Consider the following 21784-nt stretch of genomic DNA (forward strand, 5'->3'; position numbering starts at 1 on the left):
ATGTGATTAAGTGCGACCCACACATGGTAATACTTGGTGGTTGACTATAATTAAGGAAGCAGTCTTGCCACTGCTCCTCATGCAGAATTCTCGTTGGCGTCAATGGGATTTCTTCACACAAGGAAGGCTGCAGGATTAGGAATTACAACTATTGTTTTTTAAAAAACCCATCTGTAGACAAGAAGGCCCACCCCATGCCTTATTTAATAATAAAATAACAACGCTGCCTGCCCCTTGCAGATTTGTGTACAGGATTTTATTAATAGGAACCTGCCTGACCTGCAATGGAAATGAAGGAAAAGAGGCAGAATTCCTGATTGCACGAGGTGTGGCAATGTAAGTTTTAAGTAGAGATGAGCATGAACCAGGACCACAGATCCAGCCCCCTTCTTCGTCCCTATCAAACTTTCAGAAGCTTAGATATGGACCCTCTACCAGATTTCAAATGTCAGGGCTCAGGCCCATCTTTAATTGTAAGGAAAAATCAACATCAGATTGGCACGGCATCCCATGCAACTAAAAAGGGCCCAACTTTGGTCTCATTGAAGTCAAAGTTAACACCTCCCTGGACTTCAACTGATCAGTCCCCAATGACTTCAGCACTTGCATGCCCAGCTAGCTAAGGGCCCCAGCATAGCCGGAATTACTCCTCTGTAGAGCATTTTCAAGAAGATTTATTTGAAAAGGTATTCTCATTCTGTCAATGAAGGAAGTTGTAATATATTTTTTAAATTGATTAATTTTCAGACAGGACATAAAATGAGCAGGAGCCAGCAAATGCCATGCTGTTAAAATCACACTTTTTTTTTTTTTGAAATTTCAGTGGTTTAGATAAGCACAGTGGCCTTGTTAAAACTGGAAGCAACAAAACATCAAAGTAGTACACATCTTACCGGGTCTGTCCTCTAAACGTGGACTCTTAATCCTGAAGTCCCATTAGGATTGATGGGAATTTTGCTTGAGTAAGGATTGAAGGATTGAATCTATAGCGTGGCATTTGGGACTCCAGAAAAATGGCTGTTAGTGATGATGCCTCATTTTGAGTACAGGAGGTGCTGAAGGACATCTGGAGAGTTATGATTGTCCTTGTTTTTAGTGGTTTTCATCACAGCAGTTGACATTCTTGGTTTTATTGTCAATTTCTTAATCAAAGAATTTGATCATTCAAAAAGGGAAATAGGAGAAGATTCTTTAGGAAGTTTACAAAAGAACTGTGCTCCAGGAGTACAGGTGTTCTATGACTGGCTTCACTCCAGACGATAAATAGGTCTGGGCTCTTTGGAAGTTGCCTCATGTCAATGAGAATCCACGAGCAACTCAGATACTCTGCAAGTCTGCTGTGGAGAGAGTTTTCTGAAGATAGTGTTAAGATGGGTCTCTTTGGTGAGACTTAAGCTCCTCTTTCCGCTCTACTCAGGACCATTGCCTGTTCTTTGTCCTATCTCCTGGATTTTAGCGTAGCAAGTTGATCCTGCTCTCAGCTAAGAAAACCACCACTGTTGTGTCTCTTGCAAAAATTCTGTATGCCCACAAAATGTGCAACAGTAATTAGACCTACTCTACACAGAAATATGTGCCTTGCCTGCTTTTCTAAAAGTCAGACTGAGATCTTGGGCCATGCTCAGAGATTGCATCTCCTGCACTCTGATGTTCTTCCAGTTGGGGAGTGCTTGGTTTTGATGAATGACGTGTGAACGCCGCAAAAGGTATAGAAGGTCAGGTAAGCATCAAAGGGACAAGTTCCAGCCTCAGATGTGCACATGCAGTTTTTGCTGAAATCTGGGAGAGTTGCACTCAGGGCTGGCGCTTCCATTAGGCGACCCTAGGCGCTTGCCTAGGGTGCCAGGATTCGGGGGGTGGCATTTTGTGTGCTCCCCACGGGGCGCGTGGGAGCTTCTGGGTCCGCTCCTGTCGCGCCACCGAAGAAGGACCTTCTGCCGACGTGCCGCGGAAAACAGTGGCAGGCAATTGAGCAGCTCAATGACTGCCACTGTTGCCTGCGGCATTTCGGCGGAGGGTCCTTCTTCAGCGGCGCGATGGAAGCGGAACCGGAAGCTCCTGCGTGTCCCGTGGGGAGCACACAAAATGCCGCCCCCCGAATTCTGCCGAGAGTGCCAGAAACTCTGGCGCCGCTCCTCGTTGCACTGCACATCAGTGGGCAGAATTTGGTCCTGAGAATTTAGCTGCTTATTATCCAAAACCTCACCCGAATCTTTGTCTTGAAATCAGTTTGCAAATCTTGTGAGAAGAGACTTTTAAACAAGACAGATTAACAATAGTTAATACCTGCCCAGCAGATTAGTGCTTTTCATCCATGGTGCTCAGTTACTTACAACCACTACCTAATTCCAGCAACACTCCTACAAGGTGGGTTCTATTGTTACCATTTTAAAGCTAGACAAACTGAGGGTCAGAGAATGTAAGTGACTCAGCCAAGATCCTCAGTGGAGCCAGAGATAACTATGTGGATTCAACCCAGGAATCCTGACTCCCAGTCTGAAGCTCTAACCGCTAGACTCTACTGCCTCTTTTTCCAGTACTCCGTGGTAATGGCCAGGTCAGAAATACCATAAGAAAAGCCTCTCTCATGGCATTTCATTGTTAATGCTTCTGGCGCGGACTGAAATCAAGAGCAGATAAAGGCAACATTTGAGATAGAAAAGAAAGACGGCTAGACGAGCTTTTCCAAACTTCACGGTCAAGGTTTGGTCTGGTCAAAGGTGCGAACTACGTAAACTAGTTTGCTCACCCCTCATTCTGATGCCCATCCCCCTGCGCTCCCTTGCACACACAGAGCTCTCCCCTGAAAGGTTTGTGCAGGCTCGTCCCATTCTTCTCGATGAAACTAACAGCTTAGGGCTCAGTTGTGCTCGACAGGCTCAGCCCTGCCTTGCAAGAGGAGTGGAGAGGCATCACCTCAGGGAGGGACTGTGTAGTCCCTCCTAACCCTCCTGGAGCACAGCACCCCCAAAGGAATGGGGAAGCCCCACCCACCTACACCTGTGCACCCCTTCCAGAGCTGCCAGGGGCATAGTGGGAGTGTGCCTGCTGAACTATCCCATAGGACGGTGCAGTGAGTTCCCTCCTCCCCACTTGACTAGTTCTGCTAGTTAGTGATGCACAGAGGTTGGTGTGGCCTGCAAGAAGGGGCTACAGTCATGCGGGGACCCTGCTGAGGCAAGGGGGCACAAAATGGGGCAGCAAAGAGTCCCGTGGCACCTTATAGACTAACAGACGTATTGGAGCATGAGCTTTCGTGGGTGAATACCCACTTCGTCGGATGCATGTAGTGGCAGTCACCCTGTGGCAGTCACATATGCACAGGGCAGGTCCAGGCACAGTCTGGCCTTTAACCTTGGAAGGTTTGCTCATGTGACCTTTCCTGTTCCCAAATAAAGCTGCCCACGCCTAAGTAACGTTCCTAGCATGGGCTGCTAAACCTGACCAGCCCAGTAAGCCACAAAGTGCTGCTCCTCCCATTCCAGTACAGTGCTGCTGAAGTCTGTGCAAGTCTAGCACATTGGATAACACAAGCCATGAGGCGGCCAGAGTGTGGCTGCTTATATGAGGTTATGTCTAGTCACTGGAGCTGGTTGAGATTTTTTTCACTGAAAAGGGTTTTGATGATAAAAAATGACTTTTTGAGTGATACATTCTACATGTCTTGATGCTTCGTTGGAATGAAAAAGCTGGGTTTGATTAGAATCAAAGTGGAAGTGGTTTGTTTTTTTCTTCTCGTTCCCCTTTCTTTCCTCCTCCCACTTCCCAAAGGGGGGAAAAAGGAAGAGAAAGAGGGGGAGAAAGACCCCAGATTTTCACTTTGCTTAAAAGCAAATGGAAAATTTGCACTTAATTTTGTTTCAATAAGAAAATTACAAATTTCAGCACACATTTTTGAAAGAAAATGAACTTTTTCTTGAAATTGTGCATGGAAGAGTTTTCAGATTTTTTGACCAGTCCCATTATTCAGAATGACATACAAAGGCAGCTTGCAGGAACACCACAGTGAAGAGAAGAGGAAAAGCTCCTAGGATATCAGGACAGACAGGATGAGAGTTTGGACCAGGGATGGGGTTGTCAGCGTAACTCTTGAGAGTGCCAGTGAGATGGATTTTGTGAACAGGTGACAGGGCACACATCATGTGGAAGGGGGAAACAAATTGAGAAGAGGTAATAATAGTGACCATATTTTAAATAAAACCTGGATTATCGAATAGCTAAAATCCTTTTTCTGAATTTGCATCTGATCCCAATAGAAGTCTGTGGTGAACCTGGGTATAATTTTCAAATGGGACCCTAAAATAATACATTCACAAAGTTTGCTCATATAACAACATTTATGCACACAAATCAGGTCACTGTGCATCTAATCACCCAATTTGCTGGTGCAATGTTACAGGCAGGGTTGCAAGTCTGGCCCTCAATCTGTTTGCATGTTAATGGAGTATCAGGGTTTGTTTGTTTCAGTCTGCTTAACATGCAAACTTCTCAAACTTCATGAACAAACTTTTGTGCTAACCCTCAAAAGGCATCAGCCCAGGTTAGGGACTAAATACATCCTTAATACTGATTTTGGTAAGCTTGGCCTTATAATTTCTGCAAAAAAAGAACACCTGAAATTGGAAGACTATTCTTCCCTTGAACTACAACTTGACCACATTTGTTCAGTCTTTACGGGAAACCCTCTGAAAAAGAAAGAGGGGCTAGATTCTCAGTGGGTCAGAGTCATTGTAGCTCCATAGAACTGGCATCTAAGCCAATACGCATCAGCTGACAACCTGGCTCCAAGCATCTGTGTCTATCAAGGTTCAACACAAGACATACAACAAATCCTCAGGGACACATCCTCAGCTGGTGTAAACTAGCCTGGCTCATTTGGAGCCACACCAGGTTACACCAGATGAGGATCTAATCCATAATGTCTGTTGAAACCATCCACCTCTGAAAATGTGGAACGCATCGGAAGTAACAATAGGCCGAAATTACTATTTTATGACAAGGTGGCTAATTAGAATGGTTTCAAAGCAGCTAACAAGATTACACTTTAAATGCATACATGAATATTATTACCATTGAACACTGCTATCAGTACTGAAAACGGAGAACATAGCCATGGAGAAATGCTTGGTCTAGCTTTTCAGTCCCATTTTAAAGCCAGCTCCTACTTTAAGTGAACAAGTAAGATAATATTCAGAAAACAGGTGCCAGTACAAGCCCTGTTCATAACATTGTTTCAATGAAGCTAAGTAAGATGGACTTCACAGAAACCTGCATTCTTTATTCACCTTGGCATCAGGTGCTACAGAGATGAATGTTATAGTTAGTATTTAGTAGCATTTGTTTAAGAATCCACAGGTTCTTTACTTGGAATCTTTCACATTTTTTTTAATTGAGACTTCTAGGTCAACAGAGAAGCAGACAGAAATGTATCACTTCTGGATATCTAAAAATTGGATTGTAGAAGGGGAAATGAAAGCAGAGGTGACCACTTGGCTAGGGTATTGCAAATAACTAGCTGTGCAATGCAAGGCATATGGGGGTCTTTTCTAATAGAACTGGTACCTACCATAAGTATTGATCACAGGGTATCCTAGAGCAGTGTTTCTCAACCAGGAGTATGTGTACCCCTGGGGGTACACATAGGTCTTCCAGGGGGTACATCAGCTCATCTAGATCTTTGCTTAGTTTTACAACAGGCCACAGAAAAGCACTAGCAAAATCAGTACAAACTAAAATCAAAGTGAGAAAGCAATTTTTCAGTAATAGTGTGCTGTGACAGTTTTGTATTTTGATGTCTGATTTTGTAAGCAAGTGAGGTGAAACTTGGGGATACACAACACAAATCAGACTCCTTGTGGTGTGGAGGTAGCCCCACCCCCATGGGAGAGGGGGCTAGAGTAGGCCAGAGCGGCTGTGCAGGCCGGCAGCCAATCAGGAAAGGGCTTATTGAGAACCAATGAGGGCTGAGATTGGAGCCAGCCAATCAGGACTCAGCTTGGTCCTATATAGAAGCTGCCCAGAAGAGCAGCAGGGGGTCTCTCCCAGACCTTCAGAGGGGAGGGCTGTCTCCTGAGTGAGGAGACCAGCACCAGGGACAGCGCAGTGCTGGGCAGGCTTTGGGGAGTAGAAGAGAACTCCAGCCCACTACCTGCCAGGCTGCAGGCCCTGAGGGAAGAAGGGCCTAGCCGGTGCAAAGGGGCTGAAGGGGAAGCGGCCCAGGGAGAGAGGCGCACAAGGAGAGAGAAGGAGGGTAGGAAGCAGGAGCGCCAGCAGCCTTTTTGGCACCCTAGGTGGCGGAAAGTCCCGCCCCAAAATGGTGCCCCTGACAGAGGCAGTGGAAGGTCCCGCCCCTGAAATACCGCCAACGATGGCTGGATGTTCGGCCGCCGCAGTCGCCACCCCCCCAATGTCAGTGCTCGCCTAATGGGTTGCGCCAGCCCTAGTAGGAAGGCTGCCACCAAAGGGTCCCTGGGTCGGGACCCAGTGTAGAGGGTGGGCCTGCGTCCCCCCCTTCCCCTTTGCACAAACACCCAACCAGTGGATGTGGTGAGAGTGGACTGCACCGGTCCCCTGACACTAGAGGTTAGACTTTGGGGTGTGGTTGACCATGGTGGCGAGGGTGCAGAGAAGGACTGCTGATAACACCAGAACCCCCGAAGGGGGTGAGACTGGAGCAGTGGGCACTGTTGGAGGGCAATGGCCTGAAGAGGACGCTGCCGAGCGGGGAGCAACGCGGGTCCAGGCAGCAGCAAGGAACAGACGACAGACGGGACACCACAAGCAGAGGGCGCTCCCCATGAACTGAGCTAATTCCCAGAGGTAACCAGCGGGAGGTGCCACGGTGGTGAGTCCCAACCCCGTCACACTCCTGAAAGGTTGAGAACCACTGTCTTAGAGGATCATGCCACATCTTCATAGGTCAGGATGCGATAGATGCTGCCATCTTGTGTTTTTAAGCCACTCTCAGAAACACAGCTTCCAACAGTGATACTTCGAGAAAGACCTCAGAGCAGTGCACAACGTGACTGCCTGGTGTTGTGACATCATTTCTGAAGTACTACCTTCTGCAGTCAGCTCTTCTGCCTGTCACTGTATGGAGGCCCGCAGTGGCTGGCATACTCAGTGGTATATGTACCTCTGCACCGTCATATATACTGGATAGCTCAACCCCAGTCTATTTCTGATACATCACCTTCTAACTGTGAAAGATGCAAACAAAGTAACACTCTGCCGTAATTCACCTTACTCTGCAATGATAATATTTGAAATGGGACATATGTCCAGCACAAGAGAATGACTTTGGTTCTCCCTTAGGATTCTATCATCACCTGTGATTGATACAATCATGTCATACTTCCAGGATAGAGGAATAAAAATACACTGCAATATGTTTGAATATTACATACCAATACTGAATGTATTTCCATTACCACAAAGAATATTTACAAAAAGCATGTTAAGATGAGCAAAACCAAAGCACCAACTATTTTATCAGCTGCTTTTCAGAATAAACACCATCTAGCTTTTCACTAACCCACCCCAAAATAGTACTGATATATTACATTGCCTCATCCTTAATTTTAGTTAATTGCATACCTGGTTTTCTAGTAAATTAAAAGTTGTGCTAACCACCACTCAGATTTTCCATAACTTCAATCAAGACTCACTGCAGTATTTGCAATGGCTTTTATCTTTGTCTGTCATGTACATAGACAGCCCTATGAAAGGAAAAATGTTACCTGACATGAAGCAGTAATTAACGAAGGTGGAAAATTTGTACAACTTCATTTTTTCAGAAAATAGATATTTGGGGGAGGGAGAGTGTCAACACAGTCTCTTGTTGACCATATAACCCCCCCAATGTTTATTCTTCTTGTGGCTATTTTTGAGGGGGTTACAGTTCTGCAGCTGCATGCATTTGGGTTTTATCAGTAGAATGTTACAGACATAGCCAATATCCTATGGCTATTTGAGCATCTTCCCTGTTTTCATCACAAAAGTCCCTGCACTCTCATTCCTCATGCATAAAAAGCTACATCAAGGGAAAGGAAAAGATAAATAAAGGATGGTAATCATTCATTCCAACTAGGTTCTTTCTCACCAACGTGGGCCATATTGTGTCATTCAGTTTTAAGCACAACTGCCTACTGATTTCAAAGGGGAGACTGCAAAAAGAGAGATGGCACAATAATACTATTAATAATTTGTTAAGCAAAGATAGTATACCCTGTGTCCCTATATTTTGTACTTTATGTATATATTTTTTGTTTTTGGTAAAGATGGACAAAAAATCCAATCTGGCTTTAAGTCAAGATGAGTTTGACAACTTGACTCAGCAATTTTCTCTTTTCCACAAGAATAGGCAGCATTTTAATATCTAACCTTTTTTTTTAAAGTAACTCATGGAATTTAGTATACAGAATTCATGTTATTATAATAAATCTTGGTGGTGAATCTTTCACATGTAGATGGTTGAAAATGGTTCTTTATTAACACAATGGAAGCTGTGATCTGCTGGGGGCTTATATTAGCAGGTGCATCTGTTTACTTTGTAGCTGCCTGACTTTAGGATAAATCCCTCCGAATGTGGTGACGATTATGTGCAGAAACAAGGTTTAAAATATATCAGAAACAGCAATCGGCTGGATCCAATTAACCTTCCCCGCTCCCCAAACACATTCAGAAGGCTTTCCAGATCACATTACAATTACCAGGGTTTATATTCTTTTGAGGAGGAGAAATTACATCCGAAAAGAAGCACAGGCCCTTTAAGCACATGCTGTTAAAGAGTGTAATTCACATTTAGAGACCCACTAGAGATCATTAATAATGTACACAATATGTTCAAAGTAAAAAAAATGTACCTTGCTGTCATAAAGATTATTATAGAATTAATACAATAAAACAAAGCCTGCCACACACACATAAGATTACAAGACTGGATCCATCTTTCCATCTAGTTTTCTGTAATCTGCTCCCCAAGCAGTGTCACATAGACAGTCTTTTAACAAAACAAAGGATAGATGCTCGCTATTAAGTGTGAAGCTGAATAAAAATGGCTGAAAAGCTGTCAGGCGAGCTGGAAGGTAGCCAGCCACACCCAGTGCTAACATGGACCGTGTCAAAAATAAATTTGTTATAACAGAACGTCCCCTCTATTGTCCTTATCAGTTACACAACGGATGATCAAAACAGCGCAATATTTTACAGCAGGTGGTTTAGGGGTGCGCTAGAAAAAATAATCACGGAATAATTTTAAAGGCTACCATACAGCAAACTGACAAATGTGTAGCAATGCCACTGTATTCTCAGTATTATTACAGTTATTGCTGGGGCTACATTTTCTTTGTGTTGACAGTGGACACAGATCTCAAAATGGGTGTGTCCCATCCAAAAGGATGCACTGAAGCTTCAAAACAGGACTGTCAGTAAACCTCAGGAGCCTAAACAGACACAAATTCACAATTACTGCCCTCTTCTAAAAGCACCACGGCATATGAAATCATGCTGGGCACAGACTGACAATGATCCCAAGGATGAGGAAAAGAGCTACATAATCAGGGATGGGTGGGATTGCCAGGAGCTGCAGCGTGAGAGGAAAACGTCCTGCATTATATGTTTTTAAGACGTAACAGCCGGGGACTGGAGAAATAAAAGAAATTCATAGAGTATAATCAGAGTTGTTTTTCAAAATTACTTCAAAGAAAATCTTCCAGGGAAATAAAAAGCATGCAAAGGCCCACAGGTGAACAATGCAAAATGGATGGATGCTGCCTTTGCCTTCTCTCACATGCAGTCTTTCTAGGCATGCAACACTAGAATAGATATAATACCCTGACATTTCCAGTTGCTCCACAGACAGTCCATCTTGGTAGAATCGGCACTGGCTTGCATCTTGAGGGGTTAGGAATCGCGGCTCCTTTCCTGGATTCTCACTGAGGCATTCCAAAGCATGAATAGGTTAGTGGGTATCACGGCTGCTTCCTTGCACTGACTACAGACCGATGCTGTAAGCAGAACAGGGAGAGGGGGGAGGGCATATTGTACGCGCTGCGGTCTTCACTGCAGCAAATCAGCACTGTGATGTGGTTGCCCTAGGGAGCAGGCTCCTTTGAAAAGGGGATGCAGTTGCCTATCAAATCAAAAGCATTCGCTTGGCGGCTTAGCCCGGTTAAGCCATCGAAATGGTTAACTCAACCTGACAGCACAGAAAGAAAAACAAATTGGGTGGGGTGGGTGGGGCTCAGCTTCCTATCTATTTACTCCCCCTGTGACTATTAAGGTTCCAGAAATTTCTGGAGAACATTAAGAAATCCACTGTTTTCTTCAGATTGGTGGAGGGCCAAATCTCCCCTCATTTACACCCCTCCATCTGCATTAGTCTTGCTCCCTGTCACGTCTGTGCAGGGCCAGAGAAGGCCTGGCTGCAGCTCAGGGCAGAAGCCAGCTCCCGAAATGCAGCCCAGTCTCCATTTATTTTTATTTTTTTAAATGATCTGTGAACTGAGATTTGGCCAAATAGTCCAGAGACGCAAGGAAATGACAGAGTAAATAAACCCCCCAAACATTCGCAGCTTTCCAAGTCTGGGTATAGGACAGAGCACAAATGAGCAGAGACTGGATTCCAGTTACCGCGCCCAAGCCCCCCAGCAGGGGCGGCTCTAGGCACCAGCAAAACAAGCTGGTGCCTAGGGCGGCAAAATCTAGGGGGCGGCAAAAGGCTGGGGCCCCAGCTCATCCTGCCGCTGCGAGCCGAGGAGCGGCCCGTCCCCTGCCGCTGGGGGGGCGGCAGGCTGGGCCGGCGGACCTGCCACAGTCATGCCTGCGGGAGGTCCACCGGAGCCCCGGGACGACTGGACCTGCCGCAGGCATGACTGCGGAGGGGGCGCTCGTCCCGCGGCTCGGCTGGACCTCCCGCAGGCATGACTGCGGCAGCTCAAGCGGAGCCGCCGGACCCGCGAACCGTCTGCAGCCACGGGAGGTTCAGCCGAGCCACACGGGACCAGCGGTCCCTCTGCAGTCATGTCCGCTGGAGGTCCGCTGCTCCCGCGGCTCCGGGGCGCCTCCCGCGCATGACTGCTTGGGGCGGCCAAAAAGGTAGAGCCGCCCCTGCCCCCCAGTCTGTGCATCACACAGAAAAGCAAGCGCAGATAGGGGAATGTGTATGATAATGGGACTTTGGAGAGAGGGGGTTAGGAGCCAGCAGTGACATGGGGCTATGTTCCTAGGGAGATACACTAGACAGTTCTTAAACAAACGCTATATTAAAGGTGGCTCCACAGGATGTACATGTGGTAGGAGCATCTTTACATTTAAAGAGGGAAAGCTCTTAGCATAAAGCATGCAGGGGCAGCTCCAGGCCCCAGCACGCCAAGCGTGTGCTTGGGGCGGCAAGCCGCGGGGGGTGCTCTGCTGGCCCCGCGAGGGCGGCAGGCAGGCTGCCTCCGCAGTTTGCCTGCGGAGGGTCCGCTGGTCCCACGGCTTCGGCGGACCTCCCACACCTGCGGGAGGTCTGCCGAAGCCGCAGGACCAGCGGACGGTCCACAGGCAAGCCGCGGAAGGCAGCCTGCCTGCCGTGCTTGGGGTGGCAAAATTCCTAGAGCTGCCCCTGAAAGCATGGAAGCCATGAATTCTTGATTTCTAATCCCAGCTTGGACACTGATTTCCCCTTAGCCATGCCACTTAACTTCTTTGCCTCAGTTTCCCCAGCAGTAAAATGAAGGATGGTGCTTCCCCATGTCCCTTGCAGAGACATGCTGAGGGTTAATTAATCTAGCATCCTAGAGCTGAACAGCACCGGCAATAAGCAGACTTAGAATTTACAGTGTTTGGCCTTTTCAAAGCACAGTGCATATATTAATCAATCCCCAAACACCCCCTAATAAGTATTATTATCCCCATTTCACTGATGGGAAAACAGAGACATGGAAACCTACCATACAAGTCACTGTCAGCACTGGGATTGGTCTTTAGGAGTGCCCAGCTCCCAGACTGATAGTTAATCTTCTAGACCAATGGTCCCCAAACTGTGGGATGCGCCTTCTTAGGAGGGTGTGGAGGAGTATTTGGAAAGGCATGGTGGGGCCCGGGCCCAGGCCAGGCCACATGGGGGGCGGGGAGAGAATGCCACCCTGCCCCGCTCTGCCCAGCTCTGCTCTGGCCTTGGCCCCAGCCCCGGCTCTACTTCTGGCCCTAGCCCCGCCCCCAGCTCTGGCCTCGGCTCCTGCCCAGGCCCCAGCCTTGGCCCCCGGCCCCAACAATAGCCCCACTCCCAGCCGTGGCACCGGTTCCAACCAAGGCCCCAGCTGTGGCTCCTGCGGGGTGCGGGGCAGGGGATAGGGTCGCCAACTTTCTAGTCGCACAAAAACCAACACCCTAGCCCCGCCCCTTCACTGAGGTGCCACTCATTCCCCCGAGGCCCCGCCCCTCACCTGCCCCTTCCCCGAGGCCGCACCCCTGCTCACTACATTCCCCCTTCCTTGGTGGCTCGCTCTCCCCCACCCTCACTCACTTTCACTGGGCTGGGGCGGGAGTTGGGGTGCAGGAGAGGGTGAGGTCTCCGGGGTGGGGCTGGGGATGAAGGGTTTGGGATGCAAGAGGGGGCCTCAGGCTGGGGGGTGGGGCCGAGGGATTTGGAGTGTGGGAGGGGGCTGTGGGTTGAGGCAGGGGGTTGGGGTGCAGGAGAGGGTGAGGGCTCTGGGGTGTGGCCAGGGATGAGGGGTTTGGGGTGGAGGAGGATGCTCGGGTTTGGTGGGGGCTCAGGGCTGGGGCAGGTGGTTGGGGCTCAGGGTTGGGATGTGGGCTTACCTCAGGTGGCTCCCAGTCAGTGGTGCTGTGGTGCTAAGGCAGGCTAGTCCCTACCTGTCCTGGCTGGCACCTCGCTGCGCCCTGGAAGCAGCCCAGCTGGTCCAGGTCCTAGGCAGAGACGCAGCAGGCGGCTCTGCATGCTGCTCTCACCCGCAGGCACCATTCCCCACAGCTCCCATTGGCCGGTTCCTGGCCAAAAGGAGTGCGGAGCCGGTGCTCAGAGTGGGGGCAGCATGCAGAGCCTCATGGCCTCCCTGCCTAGGACCTGGACCAGCTGGCTGCTTCCGGGAAGCAGCACGGTGCCAGCCAGGACAGGTAGGGGCTAACCTGCCTTAGCGCCACAGCACTGTAGACCTTTGCGACCAGGTGTTCTGGTAAAAAACTGGACACCTGGTTACCCTAGGGGGGGGGATGTGGACAGCAGTAAGGAGGGGCATGAGGTAAAAAGTTTGGGGACCACTTTTCTAGACCATGCCATCACATTAAATATTGTTATTGATACATTCTAATTGTACATTAAACTCAGTCTCAGTGTAACAGCCACATAAATATCAAGGGCTAAATTCTCCAGTTTTCATCCTGGATACATTGAACTCCCACTGAAGCCAATGTATTGTAAAAAATCCTTGTGCTGCAGACACAGCTATGTACGTCGCACACCCAGCCATAGGGAGCTGGGACTGGACTGCTTCAGAGAAACAGGCCTCTAGCGCTTACGCTAACAGAGGTCCTTTGCAGCTGGCAGTAGCAGGTCACTTATCTTCCTCTTGGACAACTTCTCCCACAGTCGAAGCCAATATCTGGGGAGAATCTTAATATGTAACACGTTGCTCTTTACACCGTAAAATCTGCTAGTGCTACTATAGCCAAAGGCCTGATGACCTCATTGTTCAGGTTTTTAAATCATTTTCAAAGGGCAGAAAGGCAGACCTGATCCCTCTCATGCAGGAGTCATTGTAGAACTGAGAGAGATGAACTAGTGGAGAAGCTGATCTAAGGCAAGGGGGAAGTGAGGACTAAGGAATACATGAAATAAGGTCACCAGCAGGGACCTTGAGAGGTCATCTAGTCCAGCCCCCAGCTGGGGGCATGACCAAGTAAACCTGGATCATCCCTGACAGGTGTTTGTCCGTGATGGGGATTCCATAACCTCCCTTGGAAGCCGATTGCAGAGTTTAACCATCCTTATCGGTAGAAAGTTTTTTTCTACTATCTAACCCAGGGGTCGGCAACCTTTCAGAAGCGGTGTGTCGAGTCTTCATTTATTCACTCTAATTTACGGTTTCGGGTGCTGGTAATACATTTTAATGTTTTTTAGAAGGTCTCTCTCTATAAGTCTATATATTATATAACTAAACTAGTGTTTGTATTGTAAAATAAACAAGGTTTTCAAAATGTTTAAGAAGCTTCATTTAAAATGAAATTAAAATGTTGATCTTATGCTGCCGGCCCGCTCAGCCCGCTGCTGGTCTGGGGTTCTGTTCACCTAGGCCGGCAGCGGGCTGAGCGAGGCCTGTGGCCGGGACCCCGGCTGGCAAGGGTCTGTCAGTCAGAACCCAAGACCAGCAGCAGGCTGTGCGGGGCCGGGACCCACAGGGCTGGGGGCAGAGGGCTGGAGTCAGGGCTGGGGGCTAGGTATGTGGGGGGGGGTAGGTGTCAGGGCAGAGGGGGGCCTGGGTATGGGTGGGGGTGCCAGTGTCAGGGCTAGGGTTGGGTGGGGGGATGAAGGAGTCAAGCAGAGGGCTGGGTGTGTATGAGGGAGGTATAGGGCTCAGGGAAGGGGACTGGGGGGTGTCCAGGGCTCAGGGCAGAGGGTGTGGTGTATGTGTGGGGGTCAGGGCTCAGGGGAGAGGGCTGGGTGACTGCCCCCCTAAGAACTCCCAACCCCGCTGCTCCTTGTCCCCTGACTACCCCGTCCTGGGACCCCACCCCCTATCTAAGCCTCCCTGTTCCTTGTCCTCGGACTGGACCCTATCCCCTACCTGTCCCCTGACTGCCTCGACCCTTATCCACACCCCAGTCCCCAGCCAGACCCCCGGGACTCCCATGCCTATCCAACCACTCCCTGCCCCGACAGGACCCCCAGAACTCCTGACCCATCCAACCCCCCCGACTCCCTGCCTGCGCTAACCCCTCTCCACACTCCTGCCTCCTGACAGGACCCCCCAGAACTCCCAACTCATACAACCCCCCAGCAACTTGTCCCCTGACCACCCCCTCCAGAGACCACCCACCCTAACTGCCCTCCCCAGGACCCTCCTTGCTCCCGGTCCCCTGACTGCCCTGACCCCATCCACCTCCCGCCCCCTCACAAACCCCAGGACTCCCATGCCCCATCCAACCCCCCCTGCTCCCTGACTGCCCCCTCCAGAGACCCCCACCCCTAACCCCCCTGGGACCCCACCTCCCCATCCAACTGACCCTGCTCCCTGTCCCCTGACTGCCCCCACCCCTTATCCAACCCCCCCAGCCCTGGGCCCCTTACCATGAGGCTCCACACAGAGCTAGATACGCCGCCCCGCGGGAGCGCACAGCCCCGACCCCCAGAGCACTGCACGCGGCGGCAGGGCTCCAGGAGAGGGGCCGGCAGCTTGCTGCGCTCTGCCAGCGCTCTGGCCCCGGAGCGCGAACCCCGCGGCTTGCCGTGCCGGGAGAGTGGGGCTATTTGCCCACCCCGTGTGCACGGCTATGCTTCTGCTCCCTGCTCCAACGGGGGAAGCAGAGGGCAGAGGAGAGCGGGCGAGGCTGGGCAGGATTTTTAATGGCATGCTGGAGTCCGGACAGGGTCGCGTGCCATAGGTTGCTGACCCCTGGGTTAAGACATTGGGCTGGGAATCAGGAGATCAGGTGTCATTTTCCAGCTCTGTGACTTTGGGCAAGTTATGAGGGCTGGCATTTTCAAAGGTACCTCTGGAAATTAGGCGCTAACCTCCTACTGAAATTCAAGGGCATTGGGGCACCCATCTCCTCTGAAAAACTCGGCATTAATCTCTCTGTGTCAAGTTCCCGCCATGTCCGTAACAGGGAATAAGAATATCCCCCTACTTCACAGGGATGATATGAGGATAAATTCATTAATGGTAGAATGTTGGAGGTAGAATGTTGGAATGTAGGTAGACAATTGCCAGAAGTGCCATAGCAGTTTCAGCTATTTCAGGCAAATGGCAACACAATACTCATATTAAACTGAATTTAAATAGCAGTAAAATGTCTTCTGTGCCAATCATTGGCCTCTTTGGGAGCGAGACATTTGGAGACAGAAAATTCTCTCTCTATGAATCACAAAGGGAAAGAATGGGTATGAGCAATCATGCACTCTAGTTTGTTCTCATGCAGCTTGGGGTAGCAGGGAAGTCACAGCAGGCTGCATCTCAGAAATAGGGAAGCCTATCTTTTGGCTGCTAATATGGAAAATTATTTGGCTGGGCTTTCAGATTAGTGATGAGGGAAGGCGGGAGCTCAGAGGGAAGCTGTCTAGCTATATCCTAAGATAATGCATCTCCTGGAAACAGAGAGGAGGATGAGTATTATTACAATAACAGGGCTATGAGTAAACATGGACAACAAAGGACAGAAAATACCAGAATACAGAGCATACACAAGTGCCCTTAGAGAGGGGCAGTCTAGGTGGAATAGGGTTGAGTGTATGGAGAGAAATCATACAAACATTTTGGGCTGAGAGATGCTATGGACAGTGAAGATAACGGGGTTGATTCTTAGATGATGTTATGGACTCCGAGGGAATTAGAAATCATAGAATCATAGAATGTCAGGGTTGGAAGGGACCTCAGGAGGTCATCTAGTCCAACCCCCTGCTCAAAGCAAGACCAATCCCCAACTAAATCACCCCAGCCAGGGCTTTGTCAAGCCTGACCTTAAAAATCAAAGATTAGTTCAGGAAATGATCTTCCAGAGCCCGAGATTGTAAAGTGGTCAGAATTGTGTTTCCTGGTGAAAAAAAAAAGTGTGAGGACACTTTTGTATTACTTTGTGATGGTACCTGGGAGAACAACTATGAACAAACAAAGCAAGGGCATGTACTCCCAGAGGCAGTATTGAGTCACTATAACCTGGGATGTATCCGCTCAAGGGAGCCACTGGCATTAAGCTTGGAGGGCAGGGATGAAGGCGCACCCAGGAAATAGTGTGAGCAAAGCAAAACAGAGAGATTCCAATCCTGATTCAGCAAAACACAGACTGAATTTCCACACCATTGACATTGGCCTTTAGGGGCTTCCATAGCTCAGCACTGAAGTTGCCTTTGGCGTGTGCATGCATGTGCTAAAGCTGGCACTAAATTCAAACTGAAACGAGGAAGGAGAGAAAAGAACAAACAGATAGTAGGGGAGGCAGTAGAATTTGCTGGAAGTACAGAGACCTTCATGGTGGAGAGAGGTAACCAGGGATCTCCCACTGGAAAATCGATTCAGTCTCAGGGTATTTGAATAAAAGCAGGATCACCGCCCCCTTTGTAATACAGTGACAAGGGGGTGCCAGATTTGGAAGTTTTTAAAGTTGATTATATAAGAAAAAAATTATTTGATTTTCTATTCTGAAGGCAAAAGGGTTAAGATTACATCAGCAAAACCATATGAAGTATAGAGAACAAAGCTCTAGTAGTTAGGGAATTCAGAGTTGCATGAGAATACAGTAAGCTCAATTACTAGAGTATCCTATTAAACCCACAGAGGAAGGTTAGGGCAATAGCCTCTGACTTGGGAGACTGGTTCAATTCCCTGCTCAGTCACAGACTTTGTGTGACCTGGGACAAGAATCTCAGTTTCCCATCTGTAAAATAGGGATAAAATACTTCCTATCTCACAGGTCTTTTGTGATACTGCTATAACTGGGGCCAGATATGTACCATAGAGACATAGCATTGAAAACAATGGGACGACTTGAGAAGCAGTTGTTACTAATTATGAGTAAGGGTATCAGAATCTAGCCCTGAAATGCATTCAGTTAAGTTCTCTGTCCAGAACGACTGGCTAACATAAACCTATGTTTCCTGGTGCATAAGTGAGAAATAATGTACTATTTCTATAAACCTGTCTATGTAAGGGTCATTATATTGTGCTGATGCAGGTTGAGTGCAACTCCTTTGAAGTTGGTGGGTGTGACACATCTATCCTTCATTCAGGATAAAGGCAAGAAGCAGGGCTGTCAAGCGATTAAAAAAATTAATTGCGATTAATCGCATGATTAATTGCACTGTTAAACAATAATAGAATGCCATTTATTTAAATATTTCTGGATGTTTTTCTACATTTTCAAATATATTGATTTCAATTACAACACAGAATACAAAGTATACAGTGCTTACTTTCTATTTATTTTTAATACAAATATTTGCACTGTAAAAACAAAAGAAATAGTATATTTCAATTCACCTAATACAAGTATTGTAGTGCAATCTCTTTATCATTAAAGTTGAACTTACAAATGTTGAATTATGTATTAAAAAAATTGCATTAAAAATAAAACAATGTAAAACTTTAGAGCCTACAAGTCCAGTCAGTCCTACTTCAGCCAATCGCTCAGACAAACAAGTTTGGTTACATTTGCAAGAGACAATGCTGCCTGCTTCTTGTTTACAATGTCATCTGAAAGTGAGAACAGGTGTTCACATGGCACTGTTTGTAAGTTACACTTTCACGATAGAGATTGCACTACAGTACTTGTATGAGGTGAATTGAAAAACACTATTTCTTTTGTTTATCATTTTACAGTGCAAATATTTTTAATAAAAATAATATAAAGTGAGCACTGTACAGTATGTATTCTGTTATAGTAGAAATCAATGTATTTAAAAATGTAGAAAAATATCAAAAAATATTTAATAAATTTCAATTGGTGTTCTATTGTTTAACAGTGCGATTAATCACAGTTAATTTTTTTGAGTTAATCACGTGAGTTAAACTGTGATTAATCAACAGCCCTAGTAAGAAGCAGTTCAACTCCTTTTTGCAGTAAGATCTTTGAAACAACAGGAATCACTACCCAAAACAGAGACTGCATGCAAGGTCAGTCAGGACCTGACTTATGTGGGGGAAGGGTTTTGCACCCTTGTGGAGGATGGAGCTGTGCGTGTCTACAAGCAGAAGCACCCAGATGCAACCAGAGAGAAGCTGCAAAAACCAAGAAGACACCAAGAGAAGCATCGGAAATGTGGTTCAGCGAGAAAGCAAAGAGGGGAAGCTTTTTGGGCAGAGTGCTGGTTGGAATGAGGACTGGAATCATGAGCAAAGGAATTGCCTCCTCTTTGAGTCCTACTGTCTTCAGGGAACAGGACCTTGTACACTCTTTGTAAATAAACAGGATTACATCAAAGTAAAAAACAATTCCATCCTCTATTGTCCTCCTAATGGGAGCAACCCTCAAGACCCTAAATCTTGGCTAACGGCTCAGGCCAAAAGGGATAACAATTATACATAGAAGCTCCTAGAGTAGTTGCCATTTGTACAGGGTTACCATATTTCATGTTCCCTAATAGAGGACACTGCCGGGGGGAGGGAGAGCTTGAGGAGGAGGGAGTACAGTTTCTACTGTACAGTTTCTTCTTTGAATATTTAACATTTATAAATAACAAGTGTAATGGCCTAAAAAAATGTAAATGAAATGTAAATGTACCTTTTTACATGCAGTCAGTCCTTTCCTACTGTGCTGCTTCCTGTTGTGCCCATGCATATTTCTCTGTAGAGAGTGTATCTTTCTCAGCAGTTATTGATTGCTCATCGGGTAGCCATGAAAGTCTTTGCAAGATGTGTGCCTGTAGTTGCACTGTACAAGCAGGATCATTTCCAATGCCACGTCACCTTTACTTCTTCACTGCCGCTGGCAGCAGCGCTGCCTTCAGAGCTGGGTGCCCAGCTAGTAGCCACTGCTCTCTGGCTGCCCAGCTCTGAAGGCAGAGCAGCGCAGAAGTAAGGGTGTCAACCCAATAAACACACATGCTGCTTCTAGGGCACGCCGGGAATTGCAGTTGTACCAGAATCAATGTTGGAAAAAGAACGAGCAAGGAAAAATCACAGACATTTGTTCATATTTCAAAAATCCTCCTGGACAGAGATCGGAGGACCAAAAAAGAGGTCCTGACCAGGAAAACCCAGATGTATGGTAACCCTACATTTGTAAGTAATACAGCTGAGGGAACCTTAAACTGAAGCAATGCTAACTGGGTGGTCAACATTTTGACAGAGACCACTGTCCATTAATAAGCTGTCCATTTAAGATGAGACTGAGGTGGCCTGTGTGTCTGGAGCATGGGTGAACTTAACCGTGGCTTAACAGTGAGGGGTACTCAGGCACTCCAGAGGCTAAAAATCATTGATATCTGCAGTTCTGGGGAAAGGTAACAAGTAAAAATCTACAGCAGAAATAGGAGGTGTAGTGTCAGGACACAACAATGATTAAAGGCATGGGAAGACTTCCATAGGTGGAGAGACTGAAAAGATTGGACCTGTTTAGTTTTGAGAGGAAATGAAAAAGAGGCTGGAGGTATACGATTAATGGTTCAGAGGAAGTAGATCAGATGCTCCAGTTTAGTGTCTGCCATACAGAAAAACAAAAGGCCACTCAATTAAATTCAAAGGCAACATATTTAAAACTGATCCAAGGAAATGCTCGTTGCACAATGCCTAACGAATCTATGAAACTCCTCGCCACAAGATGTCATCAAGACTAAAAGCTTAGTATGATTAAGAAAAAATCCAGTTACATTAAATAGAGTAAAATACATTTTCAGATGCCATATAAATCCTCATTCTCCAGGGCACAACAAAACCACTAACAGATGGGGGTTAGGAAGAAACTTCCTTTAGGAGCAGGTTATTTCCAAATTGTTCACTAGGGGTATTAGCACCTTCCTCTGAAGCAGCTGGTAGTTGCCCAGTGTCAGAGGAGGACAACTGAACTAGATGGAGCACCGGTCTGACCCGTGTGACAATTCACACCTCAAATGCTTTTATAACTGGAATACAAAAGGAAGAAAATACCCTTCACCCTAGGAAAATTTCAATTCAGTGATGCCTGAGAAGTTTACCTCAGTCAGTCTACCTCCTCAGGGAGAAGAATTCTACTCAGTACACTGTTCTGTGTATAAGGTACAGAATAAACTGAACACGAATTGAAATGGACGTTGTTAACCAGTCAAAAAGCAGTGAGAATGTACACTGAGCAAAACTGAACTAGGGAATAGTTTTATCACATCATGGTATATTCAACCACGTAAGCTTCAGTAGTGATTGGTAGATGATACAGTAGGAGCAGTAGTCATTGAAGAAGGCAAGTGAACAAATGAAATATGGGATTATAACATATCATATAGGGATAGCGAAATAACATTTAGACCTGGCCACTGTATCTAAATGAAGCAAAGTGGCAGATTGAGTCATTCCATTTCCCATCTCATTACCCTTGAGAATTCCCTAGATACAGTGAGCTTGTGTGTTTGCAGAAGCTGACTAACATGGAGGGTTTTTAAAAATGTAATAAATCATACAGCTTTTTTAAATTTACACATTGAAAACTGTTGGACTCTGAATAGAAATTTAATCACAGTTGGAGTATAAATCTACAAAATGCCATTTAGCAAACCCCTAATTCTGAATGCATGTTCACATTTGCTCTCATAGGACTCCCACTAAATTATTTCTGAAATAAAAAGAAATGTGTGACCCAGCAAAACAATGAACCTAGCATTTCAGCACACTTAGCAGTGGACAAAACCACAGCCGGATGAATACTGAAAAGTATTGATTGGAATTTTTAAACAAATTTGCTCCACCTGTTTCATGTTCTGAAAATATCCCAGCAAACAGTGGTTTGCTGAAACTGCCAGTCCTAAACAAATACTGCAAAATATTCCTGGAAAGCGAGTTTTGAATTCCTCATCCCATGTAACTGCATGATGTAAACACCTGATTTTAAGAGTTACACTCACGCAACCAGGAGACCAAAAACTATTACAGGTCTGTTT

The 21784-nt window shown here is 46.9% G+C and overlaps 1 protein-coding gene and 1 long non-coding RNA gene across 4 annotated transcripts in view; one reads left to right on the forward strand and one right to left on the reverse strand.

Annotated features, from left to right (window-relative positions):
* Positions 1 to 21784, reverse strand: part of RTN1 (reticulon 1) — a 189105-nt gene that overhangs the window by 13816 nt on the left and 153505 nt on the right. Inside the window, exon 1 of one of the 3 annotated variants that reach the window (XM_039536277.1) lies at positions 9834 to 10008. The exons of the other annotated variants lie outside the window; for them this stretch is intronic. Coding sequence (XP_039392211.1) covers positions 9834 to 9894 — 61 coding nt within the window. The 5' untranslated portion in view covers positions 9895 to 10008. Of the gene's footprint in view, positions 1 to 9833; positions 10009 to 21784 lie in introns of those variants that run through there. 3 annotated transcript variants of the gene reach the window in all.
* LOC120404199 overlaps positions 1 to 21784 on the forward strand; it is a 43641-nt gene that overhangs the window by 2526 nt on the left and 19331 nt on the right. The gene's annotated exons all lie outside the window — the stretch shown is intronic.

Source organism: Mauremys reevesii, linkage group 4 (genome assembly GCF_016161935.1).
Source record: "Mauremys reevesii isolate NIE-2019 linkage group 4, ASM1616193v1, whole genome shotgun sequence".
Classification (NCBI taxonomy): Eukaryota; Metazoa; Chordata; order Testudines; family Geoemydidae; genus Mauremys; species Mauremys reevesii.